Consider the following 22,061-nt stretch of genomic DNA (forward strand, 5'->3'; position numbering starts at 1 on the left):
TTGAATGGTCAAAGGCACATTCTTTCCCGTGCAAACGATTCAGCCATGGCCAGGCTTTGACATGAAATGAGACCATTCCAACACTTGGACACGTACCAAATATCCACAGCTTGGCTGTTTCCCTGGACAGTTTTAACTTCCGCTGGTGTCAATTTGTAAAATAAATTCACCCCCCAAATTCCGACTCTGCATTGGAAGCAGTCACTTTTGACAGAGTCTGTAGAGTACACAACTGTCTGTGTCCTTGGTTTTGGAATGTGGTGGTGTGTAAAACTCGGGGCAGATCTGCTATAGTAAGCCGAACTGATTTCACGGCAAGGGCTGTGAACGTAAAATAATGTACTTTCTGTTGTTTCTGTTAGTGGGAAGACGAATCAATCTCGAGAATCAATCTCACACACAATCACGCACGCACGCATGCACGCACGCACACACACACATTCTTTGAACTTGACTTCCTGTTTTTTCTATTTCAATGTTGCTGTTTAAACATGTCAGATTCTAAACATGATGCACTTTCAAACATGAGTATGTCGGTGTGCCTGTATGAGTGTGTGTGTGTGTGTGTGTGGCTTTCCATGAATGAGATAGATTAGCCAAATGATAGAAATATTGAGAAAGGTTAAAAGGTGCAGTGCTGGAGACTTGATTTTGATTTGGTACTGATCTCTAAGGCTGTAAGGTCTTACAGATCCGAACACAATCCGTGACAAAGACTCATCGCGCCATCACCTATTCTCACTGTGCCAGTTTGAAAGGCAGCACCCAGAAGAAAAACAAGTTGCGTAAGGCGAAAATACAACATGTAGTCGAACTCACAGAATGAAACTGAACGCACTGCATTTTTTCCGCAAAACCGTATACTCGTAGCATCGTCTGTCCACCGCTCGTGGCAAAGGCAGTGAAATTGACAATCCAGAAAAGCGCGGTAGCGGTTGCGCTGAGGAGGATAGCACGCTTTTCTGTATCTGTATTCTTTTTAACTTTCTGAGCGTGTTTTTAATCCAAACATATCATACATATATGTTTTTGGAATCAGGAACGGACAAGGAATAAGATGATATTGCTTTAAATCGATTTCGGAAATTTAATTTTAATCATATTGTTATATTTTTTAATTTTCAGAGCTTGTTTTTAATCCGAATATAACATATTTATGTTTTTGGAATCAGTAAATGATGACAAATAAGATGAAATTGTTTTTGGATCGTTTTATAAAAAATCATTTTAATTACAATTTTCAGATTTTTAATGGCCAAGGTCATCAGTTAATTTTTAAGTCTCCAAGCTGAAATGCAATACCAAAGTCCGGCCTTTGTCGAAGATTCCTTGGCCAAAATTTCAATTAATTTAATTAAAAAATGAGGGTGTGACAGTAACGCCTCAACTTTTACAAAAAGTCGGATATGACGTCATCAAAGACATTTATCGAAAAAATTGAAAAAAACCTCTAAGGATATCATGCCCAGGAACTCCAATGTAAAATGTCTTAAAGATCGGTCCAGTAGTTTACTCTGAATCGCTCTACACACACACACACACACACACAGACACACACACATACACCACAACCCTCGTCTCGATCCCCCTCTATGTTAAAACATTTAGTCAAAACTTGACTAAATGTAAAAAGAAACGGCAGAAATTAATTAAAAAATATGGAAGCTTACCTTCACGTTACTTTTTGACAGATGTATAGTTATGCGCTCGGTCGGCACATTTCTTGCCGATAGATGATCTCAGCGCTGACTTTTGAAAGTTTTTCGAGACCTTTAACGAACATTTTTTCGTGGTATCGGTTCGATCCTTTTCTTAGATAAGCGTATAGGTACATATATACGTTAGTACTTTTGTTTTGTCTTCGAACTTTGGTCAACTGAAAGTCTTCTTCCTTTCTGCCTGAAAACGCCACATTCTTTTGGGTCGGTAGCGGTGTGATTTTGTCCATTGCTTCGCGGGATCTGTGGTACTGTCTTCGTCCGCCGCTGAAGTTGCCCGGTATATTTTTGCGCTAGCAACATGCCAGAGTGCTGTTTATGTCATAACCTTTGCCGGGCGCTGCTTCATCTATACCGGCTTCGGCCTACTTTTCCATAACGTTCCCGCGTGAATTTTGCAATTGTGCTTGCACTTTGCTTGATTGACAACTACAGTCTGAAATGAGTACCTACGGTATGCACGTTAGTGGAAATTTAGTGCGTCCCGGGACCCGCTCTTATAGGTTTAGTGCGTCCCGGGACCCCCTCTATGAATTTCTAGTACGTGATTTCAGCTTATATAGTGTGTATAGGACGCGCACTTTGGGGAGCCCTGAATCATACTGTTGACACAATGCATTGCATGCATCTTGTTAAGATTGTTTAACAATAAACAAGATTAAGTGATTTATTATGCTAATGACAATGTGCCTTGGGGAGTGAATCACTTATAAAATGATACGCAGCGTGTTTCTGCTTGTTGTCAAAAGTAGCGTGTGGAAGAACTGGGAACAATGTGAGTACGTGTCTTTGTCACAAATAAAATGTGTGTTTACTTGTTTGTTTGTGTATCTTTGTGTGTGTGTGTGTGTGTGTGTGTGTGTGTGTGTGTGTGTGTGTGTGTGTGTGTCTGTGTGTGTCTGTGTGTTTCTGTGTTTGTTTGTTGGTATGTTTGTTCGTGGGATATGTTTGTTAATTTATTTGTTTGCTTGTTTGTTTTGTTAATGTGGTTTTAATTTTTATTTCTACTTGATATTCATAGTTCATGAACATAAGAATGTTTACGCTTCCAAGTCTTTTGACAGGAAAACGCAGCGAGTACTTTTCTTTATTACTAGTGAACAGTTTGTTTCTCAGTGTGTTCGTTCGTGTGTTTGCTTGTTTAAAAAAAATGTTTTTTGGTTTGTTTATTTGCTTGTGTTTTGTTGTTGTTGGTTACCTATTGTCGTGTCAATGTTTTATTTCTACTTGACATTCATCACACATGCGAGTGTTTTTGCTTCAGTAGTCTTCGGACACTTCAGAGAAATGAGAAGAACGATAGAATTACAAAATAATACAAATGTGACCCTCCACCACGGAATGAGTCGCATGTCACCTTTGCATGATTTTCATATTTTTTACATTTTCTTAAAGAGGTTTTTATGCTCTATCCAGTGGTGAACATCGTTTTAGAAAAGAGCGCAAACTTTTCGAGTTATAAGCCTGTGACTAAGGTGACCGTCACACTGTTACCAGACATCCCCCGGACTTATATTAAGCCTAGTGCAGAACCGCGCGAGGTGACATGCGACTCATTCCGTGGTGGAGGGTCACAAATAGACTTACAGAACCGAACACCTGCTTTATTCACAGTACGGTATGCATCGGTAACAAAATTTAATCGATAGTTATAAACTACAGCTACACATTTTAATTTTCAAATGGCTACTTTTAGAACAATTTTGTCCAGTGAGGATACACATTTCTTTATAATCCGGAATGACTGTCCACTTCTAGGAACAAACAATATTTGTTTCACCAAACTTAAAACAAATAAACAAACAAAAATAATTGATTGTGCACAGTTTCAGCAATTGCAAGAACGCTTCCTAGAATTCGAATTTTACTTAAATCTTATTTATTCACACAATAATGCTTTACGATAGAACTTTTTCAATATCTGATTTCGTAGCTGAAATGTTTTTCATTAAAGTCCGAAAATGGCCCAAGTTACAAAGGAAGAAGCCTGGAGATCACTGTTACACGATGAAGAAAGTACTGAGGGACAAGCGCTACAGAATTACGGGGTCAAGGACACTACCGAAATCAGCAAAGGGTCAAGTTCAAAGGAATACTGTATCAAGGCCACAGAAGAAGGAATCACGAGGTCTTTGAAAGCGCAAGTAGAAAGACGGCGTAAGGTCTGGAGAAGCTTATGGATTTGCTTGTGCTGCGCGTGTAAGGTATGTTTCTCGTTCTGGGCAAACATAATCGGAATCCTTTGAAGGTACGATCCTTCACTTGGAAGCAATTAGGTTCACCACCTCAGATCTATTCTATACTTCATGTCAGCCACCGATTAAGATCTATTCAGACTTTACACAAAGTATAAAGATCCATTGACTTGAATACATGTGTAAAAACGACAACAGACAGACACACACACACACACACACACACACACACACACACACACACACACACACACACACACACATACACACACCATGCCAGGGCCGGACTACCGGGGGGGTTATGGGGGTTGCGCAACCCCCCCCCCCTAGCCTAAACATGTACCTCACTTATTTAAAACATTTTTTATTCTTGTTTATTTTGTGCCGTTTCATGCAAGGAGCGACCATTTTCCTATCTCAGAATATGACCTACCCATCAGCTTCAGGGGGCTTCTCCCCCTGACCCCCGCCAGGGGGATCATCCCCCTGGACCACCACTGGAAACATACTCACACGCACACACACTCACACACACACATACACACTCACATACTCACACACACACACACACACACACACACACACTCACACCACACACACACACACACACACACACACACTCACATACTCACACACACACACACACACACACACACACACACACACACACACCAAAAGGGATTGCAATGATGTGCCCCGCATTTCTTGGAATTACAACCCAGTCATCATGCAATAGTGTAAAGTAGAAGATGCAATTAATCAGGCTTTGCTTTGTCTAACAGGCAATGATGGGGTTCCTCTTTCTAGACCTGAAGTCAGTCAACATATTTGTTAACAGTACAACATGGTAATCAAACCTTTCTTTGTCCCAAAGTGATTGATCACAGCAGTAAAAGGCCGGTCTTCTTGAGCCGGCTGCAACTAATCACCAAACCAGTGAACAGCGCAATGCATTACTCGAGTTTTGTTTTGTCCAATATTCGCGGCAGCAACGATAGGCCCTGCCTCTGAGGACATACATCCACTCACCGGCATTAGTGAGAAAAGAAGTACAGTCAATCAAACTTTGTTTTGCCCAATAGGGATTGACGGCAGCAACTAAAGACCCCGCCTCTAAGGACTTACACCCACTCACAGGCATTATGGAGAAGCACAATGCAGTCAATCAAAATTTGCTTTGTCCAATAGGGATTGACGGCAGCAATGATAGGCCCCGCCTCTAAGGACTTACACCCACTAACAGGCATTATGGAGAAGCACAATGCAGTCAATCAAAATTTGCTTTGTCCGATAGGGATTGACGGCAGCAATGATAGGCCCCGCCTCTAAGGACTTACACCCACTAACAGGCATTATGGAGAAGCACAGTGCAGTCAATCAAAATTTGTTTTGTCCAATAGGGATTGACGGCAGCAACTATAGACCCCGCCTCTAAGGACCAATATCCACTCACAGGCATTATGGAGAAGCACAGTGCAGTCAATCAAACTTTGCTCTGTCCAATAGGGATTGACGGCAGCAATGATAGGCCCCGCCTTCTTGGACCTTCAGCTAATCACCAACACAAACGTGCAGCAGGCCTCCGCCCTCTTCACGGCATTTTCTGCTGGTAACATGGCTGGCTCGCTCCTGGTCGGGCTGGTAAGGCTAAACAATATATCTCTGTGTACTATTCATTGCCTCAGTAGGCTGACAGGATGGACTATATACTTTCCTTTTTATGCTTTGGGTTTTGAGTTGTCTATTTTTTCTGTATTTAGATTTAAACAAGTTATTATTGCAAACTTTTTTTCATTTTAAACAGCTTGCTATACAAGCTTTTTTTTGGTCTTGGTTGTTTGTTTAAATACGTAAAGTTGCTTCGTTTTTAAGGCTCACGGTCTTTTAAGATCTATGACTTTGTAAGAATTCCGTGTCTTGAACAAAAAAGAGAAAACCAAATATACATCAGTTTAAGTGTTTGCATTATCATCAACTGTTCTAATTGCCCAATGTTGATACTTTCTAGTTGTATGGCCTATTCAATCCTTCCTTGCTTATGATTGGTGGCATGCTGATGATGGCTGTAACGTCAGCCGTAACTCCGTTCTGCTCCCTCTTCGCTTTCATGGTGGTCGTCTGCTTCCTTACTGCTGTCTTTGGGACATCTTTTGGTGCAAGTAAGTTGGCTGGAGGTTTTGAAAATCGACCGAGGGCTTGGATTTTTAAAGATCACTCATGGTGGATTTTTTTTCTTTTTTTACATTTAGTCAAGTTTAGACTAAATGTTTTAACATAGAGGGGGAATCGAGACGATGGTCGTGGTGTATGTGTGTGTGTGTGTGTGTGTGTGTGTGTGTAGAGCGATTCAGACTTAACTACTGGACCGATCTTTATGAAATTTGACATGAGAGTTCCTGGGAATGATATCCCCGGACTTATTTTTCATTTTTTCGATGACGTCATATCCGGCTTTTTGTAAAAGTTGAGGCGGCACTGTCACACCTTCATTTTTCAATCAAATTGATTGAAATTTTGGCAAAGCAATCTTCGACGAAGGCCGGACTTTGGTATTGCATTTCATCTTGGTGGCTTAAAAACTAATGAATGAGTTTGGTCATTAAAAATCGGAAACTTGTAATTAAAATTATATTTTTATTAAACGATCCCAAAACAATTTCATCTGATTTTTCGTCATTTTCTGATTCCAAAAAGAAGTCGCGTAAGGCGAAATTACTACATTTAATCAAGCTGTCGAACTCACGGAATGAAACTGAACGCACTGTATTTTTTCACCAAGACAGTACAGCTTCGTCAATCCCCACGAGAAGGAAATCGCTCACCTCCCACGTGCAAAACGCAGTGAAATTAACGTGCCAGAATAGAGCGGTAGCATATTGTGCAAAGCAGGAAAGCGCTTTTTACATTTAGTCAAGTTTTGACTAAATGTTTTAACATAGAGGGTGAATCGAGACGAGGGTCGTGGTGTATGTGTGTGTGTGTGTGTCTGTCTGTCTGTGCGTGTGTGTGTGTAGAGCGATTCAGACCAAACTACTGGACCGATCTTTATGAAATTTGACATGAGAGTTCCTGGGAATGATATCCCCGGATGTTTTTTTCTTTTTTCCGATAAATACTTTTGATGATGTCATATCCGGCTTTTTGTAAAAGTTGAGGCGGCACTGTCACACCCTCATTTTTCATCAAATTGATTGAACATTTTGTAAAGCAATCTTCGACGAAGGCCGGACTTCAGTATTGCATTTCAGCTTGGTGGCTTAAAAATTATTTAATGACTTTGGTCATTAAAAATCTGAAAATTGTAATAATTTTGTTTTTTATATAAAACGATTCCAATTTACGTTCATCTTATTCTACATCATTTCCTGATTCCAAAAACATATAAATATGTTATATTTGGATTAAAAACAAGCTCTGAAAATTAAAAATATAAAAATTATGATCAAAATTAAATTTCCGAAATCGATTTAAAAACAATTTCATCTTACTTCTTGTCGGTTCTTGATTCCAAAAACATATAGATATGATATGTTTGGATTAAAAACACGCTCAGAAAGTTAAAACGAAGAGAGGTACAGAAAAGCGTGCTATGCAGCACAGCGAAACCACTACCGCGCTGAACAGGCTCGTCAGTTTCACTCCGTTTTGCACAAGCGGCGGACTACGGTCATTGTGAAAAAATGCAGTGCGTTCAGTTTCATTCTGTGAGTTCCACAGCTTGACTAAATGTAGTAATTTCGCTTTACGCAACTTGTTTCTGTATTCTTGTTAACTTTCTGAGCTTGTTTTGAATACAACCTATCATATCTATATGTTTTTGGAATCAGGAAATGATAAAGAATAAGATGAAATCATTTTTGGATCGATTTCTTAAATTTTAATCGTAAGACTAATTAATCTTTTTTCGTTAATTGTGATCACATTTTAAGAGTAAACATGACATATGGATATATTTTTAGATTCAGAATGTGATGAAGAATACGATGCAATCAATTTTAAATCTGTTTGCGAAAAATCGATTTTAATGACAACTTTAATGAGCAAACTCATTAATTAATTTTTAAGCCTCCAAGCTGAAATGCAATACCAAAGTCCGGGCTTCGTCGAAGATTACTTGACCAAAATTTCAACCAATTAATTTGGTTGAAAAATGAGAGCGTGACAGTGCCGCCTCAACTTTCACGAAAAGCCGGATATGACGTCATCAAAGACATTTATCAAAAGAATGAAAAAAAATAATTGGAGATACCATACTCAGGATCTCTCATGTCAAGTTTCATGAAGATCGGTCCAGTAGTTTTCTCTGAATCGCTCTACACACACACACACACACACACACACACACACACACACACACACACACACATACCACGACCCTCGTCTCGATTCCCCCCTCTACGTTAAAAATGGATGTAAGTGTGTGTGTCTGTCTGTGGTCGCCATACCTCAGAGATGGCAACAGATAAGCACAAGATATTTTGCATACACCTGGGTTTTAGTTTCTCCAGACATGGTTTCCTTCCTCGGATAATTACCCTCCCGGATGTAGCTCAGTCGGTAGCGCGCTGGATTTGTATCCAGTTGGCCGCTGTCAGCGTGAGTTCGTCCCCACGTTCGGCGAGAGATTTATTTCTCAGAGTCAACTTTGTGTGCAGACTCTCCTCGGTGTCCGAACACCCCCGTGTGTACACGCAAGCACAAGGCCAAGTGCGCACGAAAAAGATCCTGTAATCCATGTCAGAGTTCGGTGGGTTATAGAAACACGAAAATACCCAGCATGCTTCCTCCGAGAACGGCGTTTGGTTGCCTAAATGGCGGGGTAAAAAACGGTCATACACGTAAAATTCCACTCGTGCAAAAAACCCACGAGTGTACGTGGGAGTTTCAGCCCACGAACGCAGAAGAAGAAGAAGATTACCCTCCCCATTTATGAATACAGGCTATATAGTGCAAGGGAGGTAAGTCATGCTGTGTCACCCATGGAAGGGAGGTAACTCTTCTCTTGCAGGCATGCCTGATCAGTCTTTACAGAATATAAAGAGTCAATGTTAGACCTGCTTCTCAAGTATCTAGAACTTTCCTAAGGAAGGGAGATAACTCAAATCAAAGTTATTTTTCAGCAAACAGAGTGTGTTGATGGTAATACTTTTACACTGTCTCATTCTTATAGAATATATAGAGTCGAAGTGAGAAACTCCCGGGCGAAGCCGAGTTCAAAATGTTAGTGAACAGAATGTCTAAGTTTGTACGCGTGTGAAGACACACTCTAAATGTTTTCCAACACAATTGAACAAGGTAAAATACGGCGTGGAACGCAGAACTCTCACCATAAGTTAACCTTGAAAGTAAAAAGCTCAGGAACGCAGACGAAGAAGATATGCAAAACAATGAAGGCAGTTTATTTTATATCTTGATTTCATTGAGTTGATTTCACATGTAAACATTTAGCGCTTAACACTGTCGTCTATAGGTGTGTTTAGAGGTTGATGCGTATGTACAGACTCACAAACCCTGAATGTGTTACAACTGTACTGTGTAGCATCCACAGCAAACGCAGTGAAAACCTGGGGAGCAGGGATGGCGTTAGAAACGGCGTTGCAAGCCATGAACTGCGCATACGCTGTTGGTGCTGTTGCGGCTCCGCTGATCGTCGAACCTTTCCTGGCCCCGAAAATCCAAACAGTGACATTCAACGCTTCCAATTTTTCAGTTCTGGATCCCAGAATACAACTAGCGGGATTCAGTGCTTCCAGTGATTCATTTCTGGATCCAAGTATGGTGAAGGCGGGAACCAATCGTTATTTCTACTCAAACGAAACTTCCTCAGAGCCCTCGGTGCCAGACACTCGAATCCATTTTGCTTTCAGCATAACCGCCGCCCTGTCTTTTCTTGCCTCCATTCCTCTTCTTGTCGACATCATCACAACGCGGCTGGCAGCGAGAAATGACGTGGAAGGTTCGGCACGTGATCAAACGCTAGCCGAGAAAGAGCACCGGGCAAGCCGCAACGATGACCACAATGGCCGACCGAACCTGCCTCGGGCGGCTTACCTGGGAACTCTCTTGTGGGTGTGCGTCTTCAACGCCGTCTTCCTTGGCGTGGAGATGACCTTCCCCTACTACCTGCCGACCTTCGTGGTGTTACAGCTGGGCTGGAGCAAGTCTCGGGGCGCGCTCGTCACCTCAGCTTTCTGGCTCGCCTTCGCCGGATCTCGCTTCGCCTGCGTATTCCTCGTGCGGATCTTTCGTCCAGCTCAGATCCTGGTCAGCTGCTTTTCTCTCATGGTTCCCTCGTTCGTGGCGTTTCTTCTGGCATCGCTATGGCAACTAGACTGGTTGGTGTGGCTGAGCAGTGTCACGGCTGGTGTCGCTACCTCGGCTGTGATTCCTAGCGGGTACTCGTGGGTGAATGACGAGCTGATGCCTGTCACTGGGAGAGTGACTTCTGTTGTCATCCTGGCGGCCAATGTTGGACCTTTGCTTAATCCCATGGTGAGTTGTAGCGGGTTGCATGGCCGGTTGGCGTGGTACGTTAAGGAAATGTGCTTCGTGTGTGTGCTGCGTGCGTGCACGCTCGCGCGCACGTCTGAGTGTGTGTATTTGTGTGTGTGTGTGTGCTTGTGTGTGTGTGTGTGTGTGTGTGTGTGTGTGTGTGTGTGTGTGTGTGTGTGTGTGTGTGTGTGTGTGTGTGTTAGTTTGGGAGAAAGAGATAGTGAGTTGTTGTTGGTGCTGATGTTGTTGCCTTTGTTTCACTGGAAAAAAAAACCCACTTAAAAAGAAAACATAAATCATCTCATGTCATTGGTTTCAGGTTTTAGGTCGCATGATGGAAAACAGCGGCCCCATCTGTCTGGCATACGCACTGGCAGGGGAAGCAACTCTGTGTGCTTTGATCTTTCTGCTACTATTGCTCTTTTCTCGAACGTACCTTCGCACAAACTATGGCAGATTTCATAATGATGACGTCACCCAGCCTTTGCTTTCTGTTCCGGAAACTGTTCAGAAGGGATAAACATCAGATGTGACTAATTTACTTCACTGAACTTTGCTGAAGGGATGAACACAAACTTGATAAAAGATTGCAGTGATAATTTAAAGATAAAATATTGTTGGTCGTTAAAATTTCGTACCTCTGGTCCACCAAAAAGCTCTGTGCAGAAAGGCGTTCGGGTTATTAAAATAAACTACGACATGGTATATACTGTTTGTTGTGTTTCAGTGACTTTCGACCTGTTAAAAAGGTGTATACAAAAAGGTGTATGGATCAATACAATTGTAACCGAATATTTAAGGAGAAAAAGAAACCGTGTGAGTTATTGTGAGCATCTTATGCCTTTTTTGTGAAACACACACACACACACACACACACACACACACACACACACACACACACACACACACACACGCGCGGTCACACATAGAAACAGACAGACAGACCCACACACGCACATACTCATACACACGCACACACACACATGCATAGAGGTAGTCAGACAGACAGTTAGACGGGCAGACAGACAGACAGACAGACAGACGGACAGACAGACTGAGAGACACACATACAGACACACACACACACATAAACACACACATACACACACGCGCCCACACACATACACATACACATACACACACACACACACACACACACACACACACACACACACACACACACACACACACACACACATCCATAACGGAATTTTTGTTGATATTTAAATAGTTTGCGTTTAAGGAACAAAATAGACAAAATGGTTTAACCATGTTTTATTCAATCGTTGTACAACACCATATGAATAAATGAGAAGAAAACAGCTTATGAACATTCGAAAAATGATAAACAACATGGCATACAAGCGTACAACCAGATAGTCAGATTCATCCTCTTTCGCTCAATCATATGCCGACCCTCTGCAGAACAGTTAGTGAAGTTATGTGATCACTGGCTGAAAGGGGCTGTGCAACTCTCATACATATACCTGCACAATCCCCCCCCCCCCCACCTGGGATTTTAGATGCAATGAGTTTCTTGCAAGGAGTCGAACACAGACATTTGTCCTGTAGTTATATTGGAATCGCTACACACACACACACACATACACACACGCACCCTAGGGTCCCTCTAAATGATAGTCTACTTGAAAACATACTGTCAAAATTTGACTGAACTTAAAAAGGAACTTAGTGGAGAAGGCGCAGAATTCGATCTATTCACTAAAGACATCACACGTACATGTCCATTCCAGTGATATTCTCAGACTGTGTAGCAATCGCACATGTGCTGAGACGAACTGGCCTTTGTGTGAAAGGCGTTGTTAACCTGTGATTTGTAAACATGTAAAAAAATGTACAAATTACGTCGAACCTATAACCACGATTTGTAAAAATGTAAAAATGGCATACAAGCGTTCCACAAAGTAATACATGCCTTTTATTATTATCAATATTTGTTGTTTAGAGCCTCTATGCTGGGTGGATGGGGGTAGTTTGGACCCGATAGATAAAATATTACAATTTTTAGCATAACAAAGAAAACAAACCCGAATTTCCCAGCGATGGGACAATAAAGTAATAAAAAAAAAGAGGAAAAAATCTAATAGATCCCTTGACTTTGGGGTAGCGCGACGCTGTTGCTGCTAGCTTTCCAATGGGAGGAAGCGACCTGAATTATCCAGCGATGGGACAATAACGTAATGAATTAAAAACAATAAAAAAAACCTAATAGATCCCTTGACTTTGGAGATGACAAGAAAATATCGGGCGCATTTACGTGATTACATTTGTCTATAGCAAAAAACGCAACAAAAGAATCAAGACTACGAGAATTGCACTGGAAAATTGTTCACAACATCTATCCCACAAACATTCTTCTACAAAAAATGGGACTGTCCGACAGTGAATATTGTCCATACTGCACACACGAAAGAGACTACATCGAACATTTTTTCTATGATTGTAGTAAAGTTAAGCCTTTATGGAAACACGTCGAAAACACTATACTAGATAAAACTGGTGTAAGTGTTAAACTTAACGCAAAATCTGTACTACTTGGGGTTGTTTGTGTTGAAAATGCAGGCAACGTGTGTCTAGATATCATTAACCATTTAGTTCTTATTGCTAAAATGTGCATTAGCAAATTTAGATATGGTACTCCCGTAAATTTAACATTCATGTTTGAAAATGAAATGAAACTTCGTGTTTCATAATACCCTTTACACTATGCAATTTTTTCATAATTGCAAAATTTGAAAATAAAGGCGTTGTCCACAAAAAAAAACCCAAAAAAAACCTCCATTATGACACCGCCACAAACAACACTTAAGTCAACCCAAACACAGACATATGTAAGACAATAACCAACATTAAAGATGCAAGATTTTGTCCATTGTAGAAAACCACACACAATTGATACATTTATAAAACGCCAATGAAGAAGGACGCTCAGCTGTAGAGAGAAGGAAAAAAAACACAAAAAAAAAACGTAGGGTTTCATTCTTTTCAATTATTTTTCAGCTTGAAGCGGACTGCATGCAACTGAGGCAAAAAAAACACAAAAAAAAAAAAAATGAAAAAAAAAATAAAAAGAGGAAAAAATCTGATAGATCCCTTGACTTTGGGGTAGCGCGACGCTGTTGCTGCTAGCTTTCCAATGGGAGGAAGCGACCTGAATTATCCAGCGATGGGACAATAAAGTAATGAATTAAAAACAATCAAAAAAAAACTAATAGATCCCTTGACTTTGGAGATGACAAGAAAATATCGGGCGCATTTACGTGATTACATTTGTGTCAAGTCAAGTCAAGTCAAATTTTATTTTCAGGGAACCCCATGGGGGTACATGAAAAGAAAACAAATTAATAAATACAAAAATACAAGAACAATAAAGAGAGGAATGCAGGTTATTCCTTCAATACATACACACAAACCCGCTCCGTTGTAAAAATAAAATATCAAATAACTTGTTTTACAATGTGGAAATCAATCTCCAAAATAATCGTTCTCGTTGTATATTGCGTAACATTAAGTGTGGATAAAAAAACAAACAAAAAACCCCTACAATCTGCTGTCTAAATCATTCTTTCTTTTCTTGTTTCGTGCTGGTTTGTTTTTTCTTCTTTTTTTCTCCCTATCAACACCTGTTTAAAATTCTTTTGAAATACCCTCTGTGCAAATCACGGGTTAACAGGCATCAACCTTCCACATACGAGTCGAGCTACGTAACCACGCAAATTGAAACGTTGCCTCGGTGTATTGCTGTGCGAACAGTACTCATATTTCTTCTGCTCTTCTTCTTCGTTCATGGGCTAAAACTCCCACGTTCACTCATGTTTTTGCACGAGTGGGTTTTTACGTGTATGACCATTTTTAACCCGCCATTCAGGCAGCATACGCCGATTTCGAGAGAAGCATGCTGGGTATTTTTGTGTTTCTATAACCCACCGAACTCTGACATGGATTACAGGATCTTTTCCGTGCGCAATTGGTCTTGTGCTTGCGTGTACACACAGGTCTGCTCATAAGTTGACCTGGTAGATCGGAAAAATCTCCACCCTTAACCCACCAGGCGGCCGCGGCCGGGATTTGAACTCACGACCTTCCAATTACGAGGCCGATGTCTTATCCACTAGGCCCCTGCGCCCGTCACTCGTATTTAAGTTGAGTAACAGCTTTTATCCAATAACTAAAATCTGCAAGACAAACTACCAACAAAATTCATCATTGCATTCAGTTTGTTTCTTTTTCCCGTAAACACAGTCTATGTTTATGTTCAACTTCAGCTCTTTAGCAAAGTTTAGTGAAGTGAATTTCTCATGCTTGACAGGAACAAGATACTGCTGGCGAGAAGTACTAAAAAAAGATGACAATAAAAAATGTACTAATCAGAAACATGGACAATCAAACACGTGGGGAACACATACACGTCTGTACGTATTCGTCTTCATGTTGGGTTGTCCATGTTTCCGGTGAGGACATTATTATTGTTTTCTTATGCTTGACATAGACTATAGATGTTTATCCCTTCTGTAAAATTTCCGGAACAGAAAGCAAAGGCTGATGATCTTGGGTGACGTCATCATTTTGAATGCTGCCATAGTTCGTGCGGAGGTACGTTCGAGAAAAGAGCAATAGTAGCAGAAATATCAAAGCACACAGAGTTGCTTCCCCTGCCAGTGCGTATGCCAGACAGATGGCGCCGCTGTTTTCCATCATGTGACCTACAACCTGAAACCAATGAAGATTTGTGATTTGGAGTGTGTTTTTAACAGATTGTTTTTGTGAAATAACAACAACAACAACAACAACAACAACAACACACTGAAAAAATCAAAGTCACACACACACACACGCACGCACACACGCACGCACGCACGCTCGCAAGCACGTTCGTATGTACGTACACACACACACACACACACACACACACACACACACACACACACACACACACACACACACACACATGGACAAAAATGCTAGGCGCTACAACTCACCATAGGATTAAGCAAAGGTCCAACATTGGCCGCCAGGATGACAACAGAAGTCACTCTCGCAGTGACAGGCATCAGCTCGTCATTCACCCACGAGAATCCGCTGGGAACAACAGCCGAGGTAGCGACACCAGCCGTGACACTGCTCAGCCACACCAACCAGTCTAGTTGCCATAGCGATGCCAGAAGAAACGCCACGAACGAGGGAACCATGAGAGAAAAGCAGCTGACCAGGATCTGAGCTGGACGAAAGATCCGCACGAGGAATACGCAGGCGAAGCGAGATCCGGCGAAGGCGAGCCAGAAAGCTGAAGTGACGAGCGCGCCCCGAGACTTGCTCCAGCCTAGCTGTAAAACCACGAAGGTCGGCAGGAAGTAGGGGAAGGTCATCGCCACGGCACAGAAGACGGCGTCGAAGACGCACACCCACAAGAGAGTTCCCATGTAAGCCGCCCGAGGCAGGTTTGGTCGGCCATTGTGGTAGTCCTTGCGGCTTCCACGGTGCTCTTTCTCCGTTAGCGTTTCATCACATGCCGAACCGTCTACGTCATTTCTCGCTGCCTGCCGCGTTGTGATGAACTCGACGAGAAGAGGAATGGAGGCAAGAAAAGACAGGGCGGGGATAATGCTGAAAGCAAAATGAATTCGAGTCTTTGGCGCCGAGGGCTCTGAGGAAGTTTCGTTAGAGTAGAAAGAAGCAATTCCCACGTCTTGTGCTCTTGGATCTAGAAATGAATCACTGGAAACACTGGATCCCGCAAATTGGATTCTTGGATCCAGAACTGAATAATTGGCAGCACTGAAACCCGCAGCTTCATTTATCGGGGCCAGGAAAGGTTCGACGATCAAGGGAGCCACAACAGCACCAACAGCGTACGCGCAGCTAATGGCTTGCAACGCCGTTTCTGACGCCTTTGCTCCCCAGGTCTGCACCTCTTCTGTCGTGGCGGCTGCACAGACCAGATGCAACACAATCAGATCCGTGAGCATGCACGCATCAGCCTCCAAGCTCATGAAGACGATGGCGTTAATGGTGCGCTAAATGTATATGTAATCAATTCAATAAAATCAAATCAAGACATACATGAAATGTGTAACAAAAGTTAGGAGGTCAAAAGAAGTGATGGTTTTGAAAACGTTAAATGTTTGACTGCAAACCTGCACAGACGTGTGCAAACAAATAAAACAACCGTTGAATAAGAAGAGGCTGAGATTGAAATTTTTTTTATACTGCTGACATACTTGATGTAGACGTAAGATTACTAGGCAGAAATATAGCTCTTAGAAGCACCGCGTAAGAAAAAAAAGGAAAAAAAGAACCCTAAAGCGTGATTAACCATTCAGCGAATCACAGTTCCAAAGAAATATCATCATTTCTGTATGAACTGGAAAAGTTGAATAACATCACGTCAAACATTAGAGATAACTTGTCAAAATTCAAAGAATTAAAAGAGAGAGAGAGAGAGAGAGAGAGAGAGAGAGAGAGAGAGAGAGAGACAGACAGACAGACAGACAGACAGACAGAGACACAGACAGACAGAGACACAGACAGACAGAGACAGACAGACAGAGACAGACAGAGAGAGACAGAGAGAGAGAGAGAGAGAGAGAGAGATATCTGTCATGGGAGATCTCTAAAAGTCCCTAGCCTTCTGTCGAGTTTGATAACTCCAGCGAACTTACCGGTACCAACAATCTGTGTAAAAGTAGCAGTAAGGAAGCAGACGACCACCATGACACCGATGAGGGAGCAGAACGGAGTTACGGCTGACGTCACAGCCATCATCAGCATACCACCAATCAGAAGCAATGATGGGTGGAAGAGGTCATACAACTAGAACAATGGACAATGTAGAACCAAAACGCAGTCGATGAGAATGCAAACACTTTCGGCAGGCCTGAAGCCAAATTTTCGTTTTGTAAAGACAGACAATGAAGTATTTGGTCTTGCTCTTGTTCTTGTTAACTAACAATGTGATCTCTTATTTTCAAGATCTCTTTATATTATTGACACAAAGAAAAAACCCACTCAAAAATAAAACAAAAAGAAAGTTTCTCCAATCTGTCGGCCATTTTACAGTACACAAAGATTGTCTTCCGAGAGCGGCATACGGCTGCCTAAATGACGGGGTAAAAACACACACGGAAAAATGCTAGGAAGTTTCAGCCCACGAATGCACAAGAAGAAATAGAAGAAAGTACAGACAGATGTATTGTTTAGCCTTACCAGCCCGACCAGGAGCGAGCCAGCCATGTTACCAGCAGACAATGACGTGAAGAGGGCGGAGGCCTGCTGCACGTCAGTGTTGGTGATTAGCTGAAGGTCCAAGAAGGCGGGGCCTATCATTGCTGCCGTCAATCCCTATTGGACAGAGCAAAGTTTGATTGACTGCACTGTGCTTCTCAGTATTGCTGGTGAGTCGATGAAGGTCCTTAGCGGCGGGGCCTACCATTGCTGCCGTCAATCCCTATTGGACAAAGCAAAGCTTGATTGATTGCACTGGTCGTTTCACTTGTGCTGTTAAATGGATGCAGGTCCAGAGAGGCGGGTCCTATTATCGTTGTCACCACGACGGGCGCTGTGGCGTGGTGGTAAGACATCGGCCTCTTAATCGGAAGGTCGAGGGTTCGAATCCCGGCCGCGGCCGCCTGGTGGGTTAAGTGTGGAGATTTTTCCGATCTCCCAGGTCAACTTATGTGCAGACCTGCTAGTGGCTTATCCCCCTTCGTGTGTACACGCAAGCACAAGACCAAGTGCGCACGGAAAAGATCCTGTAATCCATGTCAGAGTTCGGTGGGTTATAGAAACACGAAAATACCCAGCATGCTTCCTCCGAAAGCGGCGTATGGCTGCCTAAATGGCGGGGTAAAAACGGTCATACACGTAAATACGTGGGAGTTTCAGCCCACGAACGAAGAAGAAGAAGAAGTTGTCACCAGATCCTATTCGTCAAAGCAAAACTAAACTTCGCCAAAATATTATTGCAACAGAATTCGGACCAAAATGAAAGCCTTAATTCCCGTGTCATTTCATCCAAACTTTACATGCCAGTTAAGGCCGTTCACTTGACTATCTGGATCACCTACTTTCGGATTAAAGATTTCTTTTAATAATAATAATAATAATAAATGAGCATTTATATAGCGCAACATCATAACTTTACAATTATGCTCTTTGCGCTTGACACATCTAAAATTAAAACACAGTTATACAAGCATTTACATCTACATTCATAGTCAGCAACGCTTAATTAAAAGCATACACCATCAAACACACATTACAAAAGATTCTTCCACTAACTAAGTAATAAAAACATGAATAAAATAGGTAGTGAAAACAAGGAAATACCAGCTGAATACCCTTAAATCAAACAGAACATGTTATCAACAATACTGAAAACAGCCCTTATAGATGCATATACATTATCACATTATCACTAAAACAACAAATACCCTACATGTAGCCTACTGATGGACTGAGAAAACAAAATCAGGGGTTGTATTTCTTGAAGAGGTGCGTTTTAAGTGCTCGTTTGAATGCTTGGGGTGACTGAGAGTGGCGGATGTGAAAGGGGAGAGAATTCCATTGTGTGGGTGCGCAGAAAGTAAAAGTGCGTTGTCCGTAGGTTTTGGTGTGGTGAGGATGCGACAGTCAGAAGAGGCACGGAGTTGTCTTGCTGGAGAATAGACGGTGAGGAGTTCAGAGAAGTAAGCAGGAGACGAGCCAGAAAAGAAGTTAAAGCAGAGGGTGGACAGTTTGTAGTCAATGCGGGCTTGAATAGGTAACCAGTGCAGTGTGGGAAGAAGTGGTGTAGGGTGATCTCGTTTTTGTGCTTTCAGAATGAGGCGTGCTGCCGAGTTTTGGACTTTTTGTAGTTTATGCAGGAGGTACAGAGGACAGCCAGAGAGAAGAGAGTTGTAGTAGTCAAGTTTAGAAAGAACAAAGGCACAGACAAGAGTGTTAGTTGTTTGAGAGGAGAGTGTGTGGCGAATGGTGCTGATCTTATGAAGCTCAAAATAAGCTGCTCTGCAGACTAAAGATATATGTTTGTTAAGGGTCATGTCAGATGAAAGGGTGAATCCAAGGTTTCTAGCTGATGGTGAGAAAAGAATGTCGGTGTTGCCTATTTGAACAGAAATAATAATAATAATAATAATAATAAATAACTTTTCTATAGCGCGAGTCCCATCAATTGGCTCCAGGCGCTTTACAAATTCATTATAGAATAAACTAGCACAAATCAACAAGCATACAAAACATACATTTAACTGAGACATAACACCAAGAACCCAAGCACTAAGCAAAAACTTTGCGTACAATGTTTAAAAGTACACACACACGCACACACACACACACACGCACACACACACACACACACACACACACACACACACACACACACACACACACACATGCGCGCACGCACAAAGATACCATTGACAAATAGACCATAAAGCACATACAGGGTAGAGAGTTCCATAACAGAATAGAGTTAACTCAGGCTAAGCAAAGGCTTTACGAAACAGGTATGTTTTGAGTTGTGTTTTGAAGGAGGAAAGGCTGCTGGAGTCACGGATAGAAACAGGTTGGGAAGAGGGAAATGTAGTGTTCTTCTTTTTGCACAGTAAGACTTCAGTCTTATCATCATTCAGCTTAAGTTTGTTATCGACCATCCAAGATTTAACATCAGTGATGCATGTCTGAATGGTCTGGATGGCGGAATGTGTCTTTGCAGGGGGACTGGGTTTATACAGCTGGGTGTCATCAGCAAAAGACTGATTTAAAACAGAATGGTTTTGAATCAGTGTGGAGAGGGGCTTAGTGTACATGATGAAAAGGATGGGACCGAGTACTGAACCTTGAGGAACGCCGAAAGAAAGTGGGGCTGGAGCAGACATCTGGCCATCGACAAGCACAGCCTGAGTCCTGCCAATGAGATAGGACTCAAGCCATGCTAGCGGTTTGTTTGTTTGTTTGCTTAACGCCCAGCCGACCACGAAGGGCCATATCAGGGCGGTGCTGCTTTGACATATAACGTGCGCCACACACAAGACAGAAGTCGCAGCACAGGCTTCATGTCTCACCCAGTCACATTATTCTGACACCGGACCAACCAGTCCTAGCACTAACCCCATAATGCCAGACGCCAGGCGGAGCAGCCACTAGATTGCCAATTTTAAAGTCTTAGGTATGACCCGGCCGGGGTTCGAACCCACGACCTCCCGATCAAGGGGCGGACCATGCTAGCGTTGGACCGGAGATGCCGTACAGAGTCTGAAGTCTATGGAGAAGCGTGACATGGTCAATCGTGTCGAACGCTGCAGAAAGGTCAAGTAGGGTAAGCACTCGACATATCACCACCATCCAGAGCAGACAGAATGTCACTGATTACTTTAAGTAGGGCTGTTTCAGTACAGTGAGAAGGGCGATAAGCGGACTGAGAGTGCGAGATCAAATCATGGGTGTTCAAATATGACAACAGCTGCTTCAAAACTACCTTTTCAAAAACTTTGGACAAGAATGATAAATTAGATACAGGACGATAGTTCTTCAAAATATTGACATCAAGACTAGGTTTTTTGAGAAGTGGTTTGACAAGTGCAGTTTTGAACAATGATGGAAAAACACCAGATAACAGGCTATCATTGACAATTTGAGTAAGCAATCTCAAAATGCAGTGGTGTGGGTATGTCATCAAGTAGACAAGTTGTTGGTTTGGACTTCAGAATAATGGATCTAAGGTCTTTTTCACTGATTGGCTGAAATGATGAAAAAGAACAATCAGTGGGAACATCAACATGACTGGAGGAAGCAGAATGTGCACCCATCTGATCAAGTTCAGAACGAATATCTGAAACCTTCTTGATAAAATAATCACTGAATACATCTGGCAGCTGACTAGCGGGGAAAACAGTGGGAAGTGGGGATACCTTACTGCGGCCGGTCAACCGGCTGCAAATATCGAACAGCTTTTTGCTTGAATCGCAAGCAATAATCTGGGTTTGGAGGAAGGTTGTCTTTGCTGCGTGTACTAACTTAGTTACAATGTCCTTTGCTCCTTGAAATATTTGTTTATGGACAGTAAGACCAGTCTTGAGATGGTCACATTTGGAATCACGCAGTTCGATACAGATATCGGAGTACCACGGTGCGGACTTGGACGGACGGACACGGCTACGTGAAACGGGGGCATGGACGTCAAGAGCAGCACGCAGTGTGGCATCAAGTTGGTCAACGGAGGGGGAGGGGGGCAGCGCGTTCTGCAGCTTGTACATAAAAGCGTCTTTATCCATCGTACGGAGACAGCGGACAGACTTAAACATGGGTGGAGTAGGAGGACACTGGGTCATCAGATCAAACAAAACACAAAAATGATCTGAGGCTAAGGCGTGTGTAACAGACACAGATTGAACAATATGACCATCAGGCCTATGCATAACCCAATCCAGTATGTGATTCTTCTTGTGTGTTGGATGACTGACTGACTGTGTGAATTGAAAAACATCTAAAATATCTAACATCTTGACATCTTTACATGGATCAAGTGACCGCCGCTCAAAAAAGGGTACCCTCAAAATCGACTGGACAAAAACGGAAGGGCCCAAATAAAAATCGACAAAAAATCACACTGAAAACGAAAAACGTACCCGACAAACGC

At 42.3% G+C, this 22,061-nt stretch overlaps 2 protein-coding genes across 2 annotated transcripts; one reads left to right on the forward strand and one right to left on the reverse strand.

Annotated features, from left to right (window-relative positions):
• The first annotated feature begins 2,465 nt into the window (after window positions 1-2,465).
• On the forward strand, window positions 2,466-11,216 carry LOC138971642 (sodium-dependent glucose transporter 1B-like). The gene is made up of 5 exons (XM_070344409.1): window positions 2,466-2,493; window positions 5,420-5,554; window positions 5,922-6,072; window positions 9,453-10,405; window positions 10,725-11,216. Exons 2-5 carry the CDS (start codon window positions 5,435-5,437, stop codon window positions 10,923-10,925), a joined length of 1,425 nt encoding a protein of 474 aa, XP_070200510.1. The 5' UTR covers window positions 2,466-2,493; window positions 5,420-5,434; the 3' UTR covers window positions 10,926-11,216.
• A 2,271-nt stretch (window positions 11,217-13,487) lies between these two features.
• LOC138971990 (sodium-dependent glucose transporter 1-like) lies at window positions 13,488-21,696 on the reverse strand. The gene is made up of 5 exons (XM_070344833.1): window positions 21,448-21,696; window positions 17,630-17,764; window positions 17,072-17,236; window positions 15,406-16,440; window positions 13,488-15,136 (listed from the first exon to the last, which is right to left on the reverse strand). The coding sequence occupies exons 1-5, from the start codon at window positions 21,694-21,696 to the stop codon at window positions 14,927-14,929; spliced, it is 1,794 nt and encodes a 597-aa protein (XP_070200934.1). The 3' UTR covers window positions 13,488-14,926.
• Window positions 21,697-22,061: the final 365 nt, after the last annotated feature.

Source organism: Littorina saxatilis, linkage group LG7, assembly GCF_037325665.1.
Source record: "Littorina saxatilis isolate snail1 linkage group LG7, US_GU_Lsax_2.0, whole genome shotgun sequence".
Classification (NCBI taxonomy): domain Eukaryota; kingdom Metazoa; phylum Mollusca; class Gastropoda; order Littorinimorpha; family Littorinidae; genus Littorina; species Littorina saxatilis.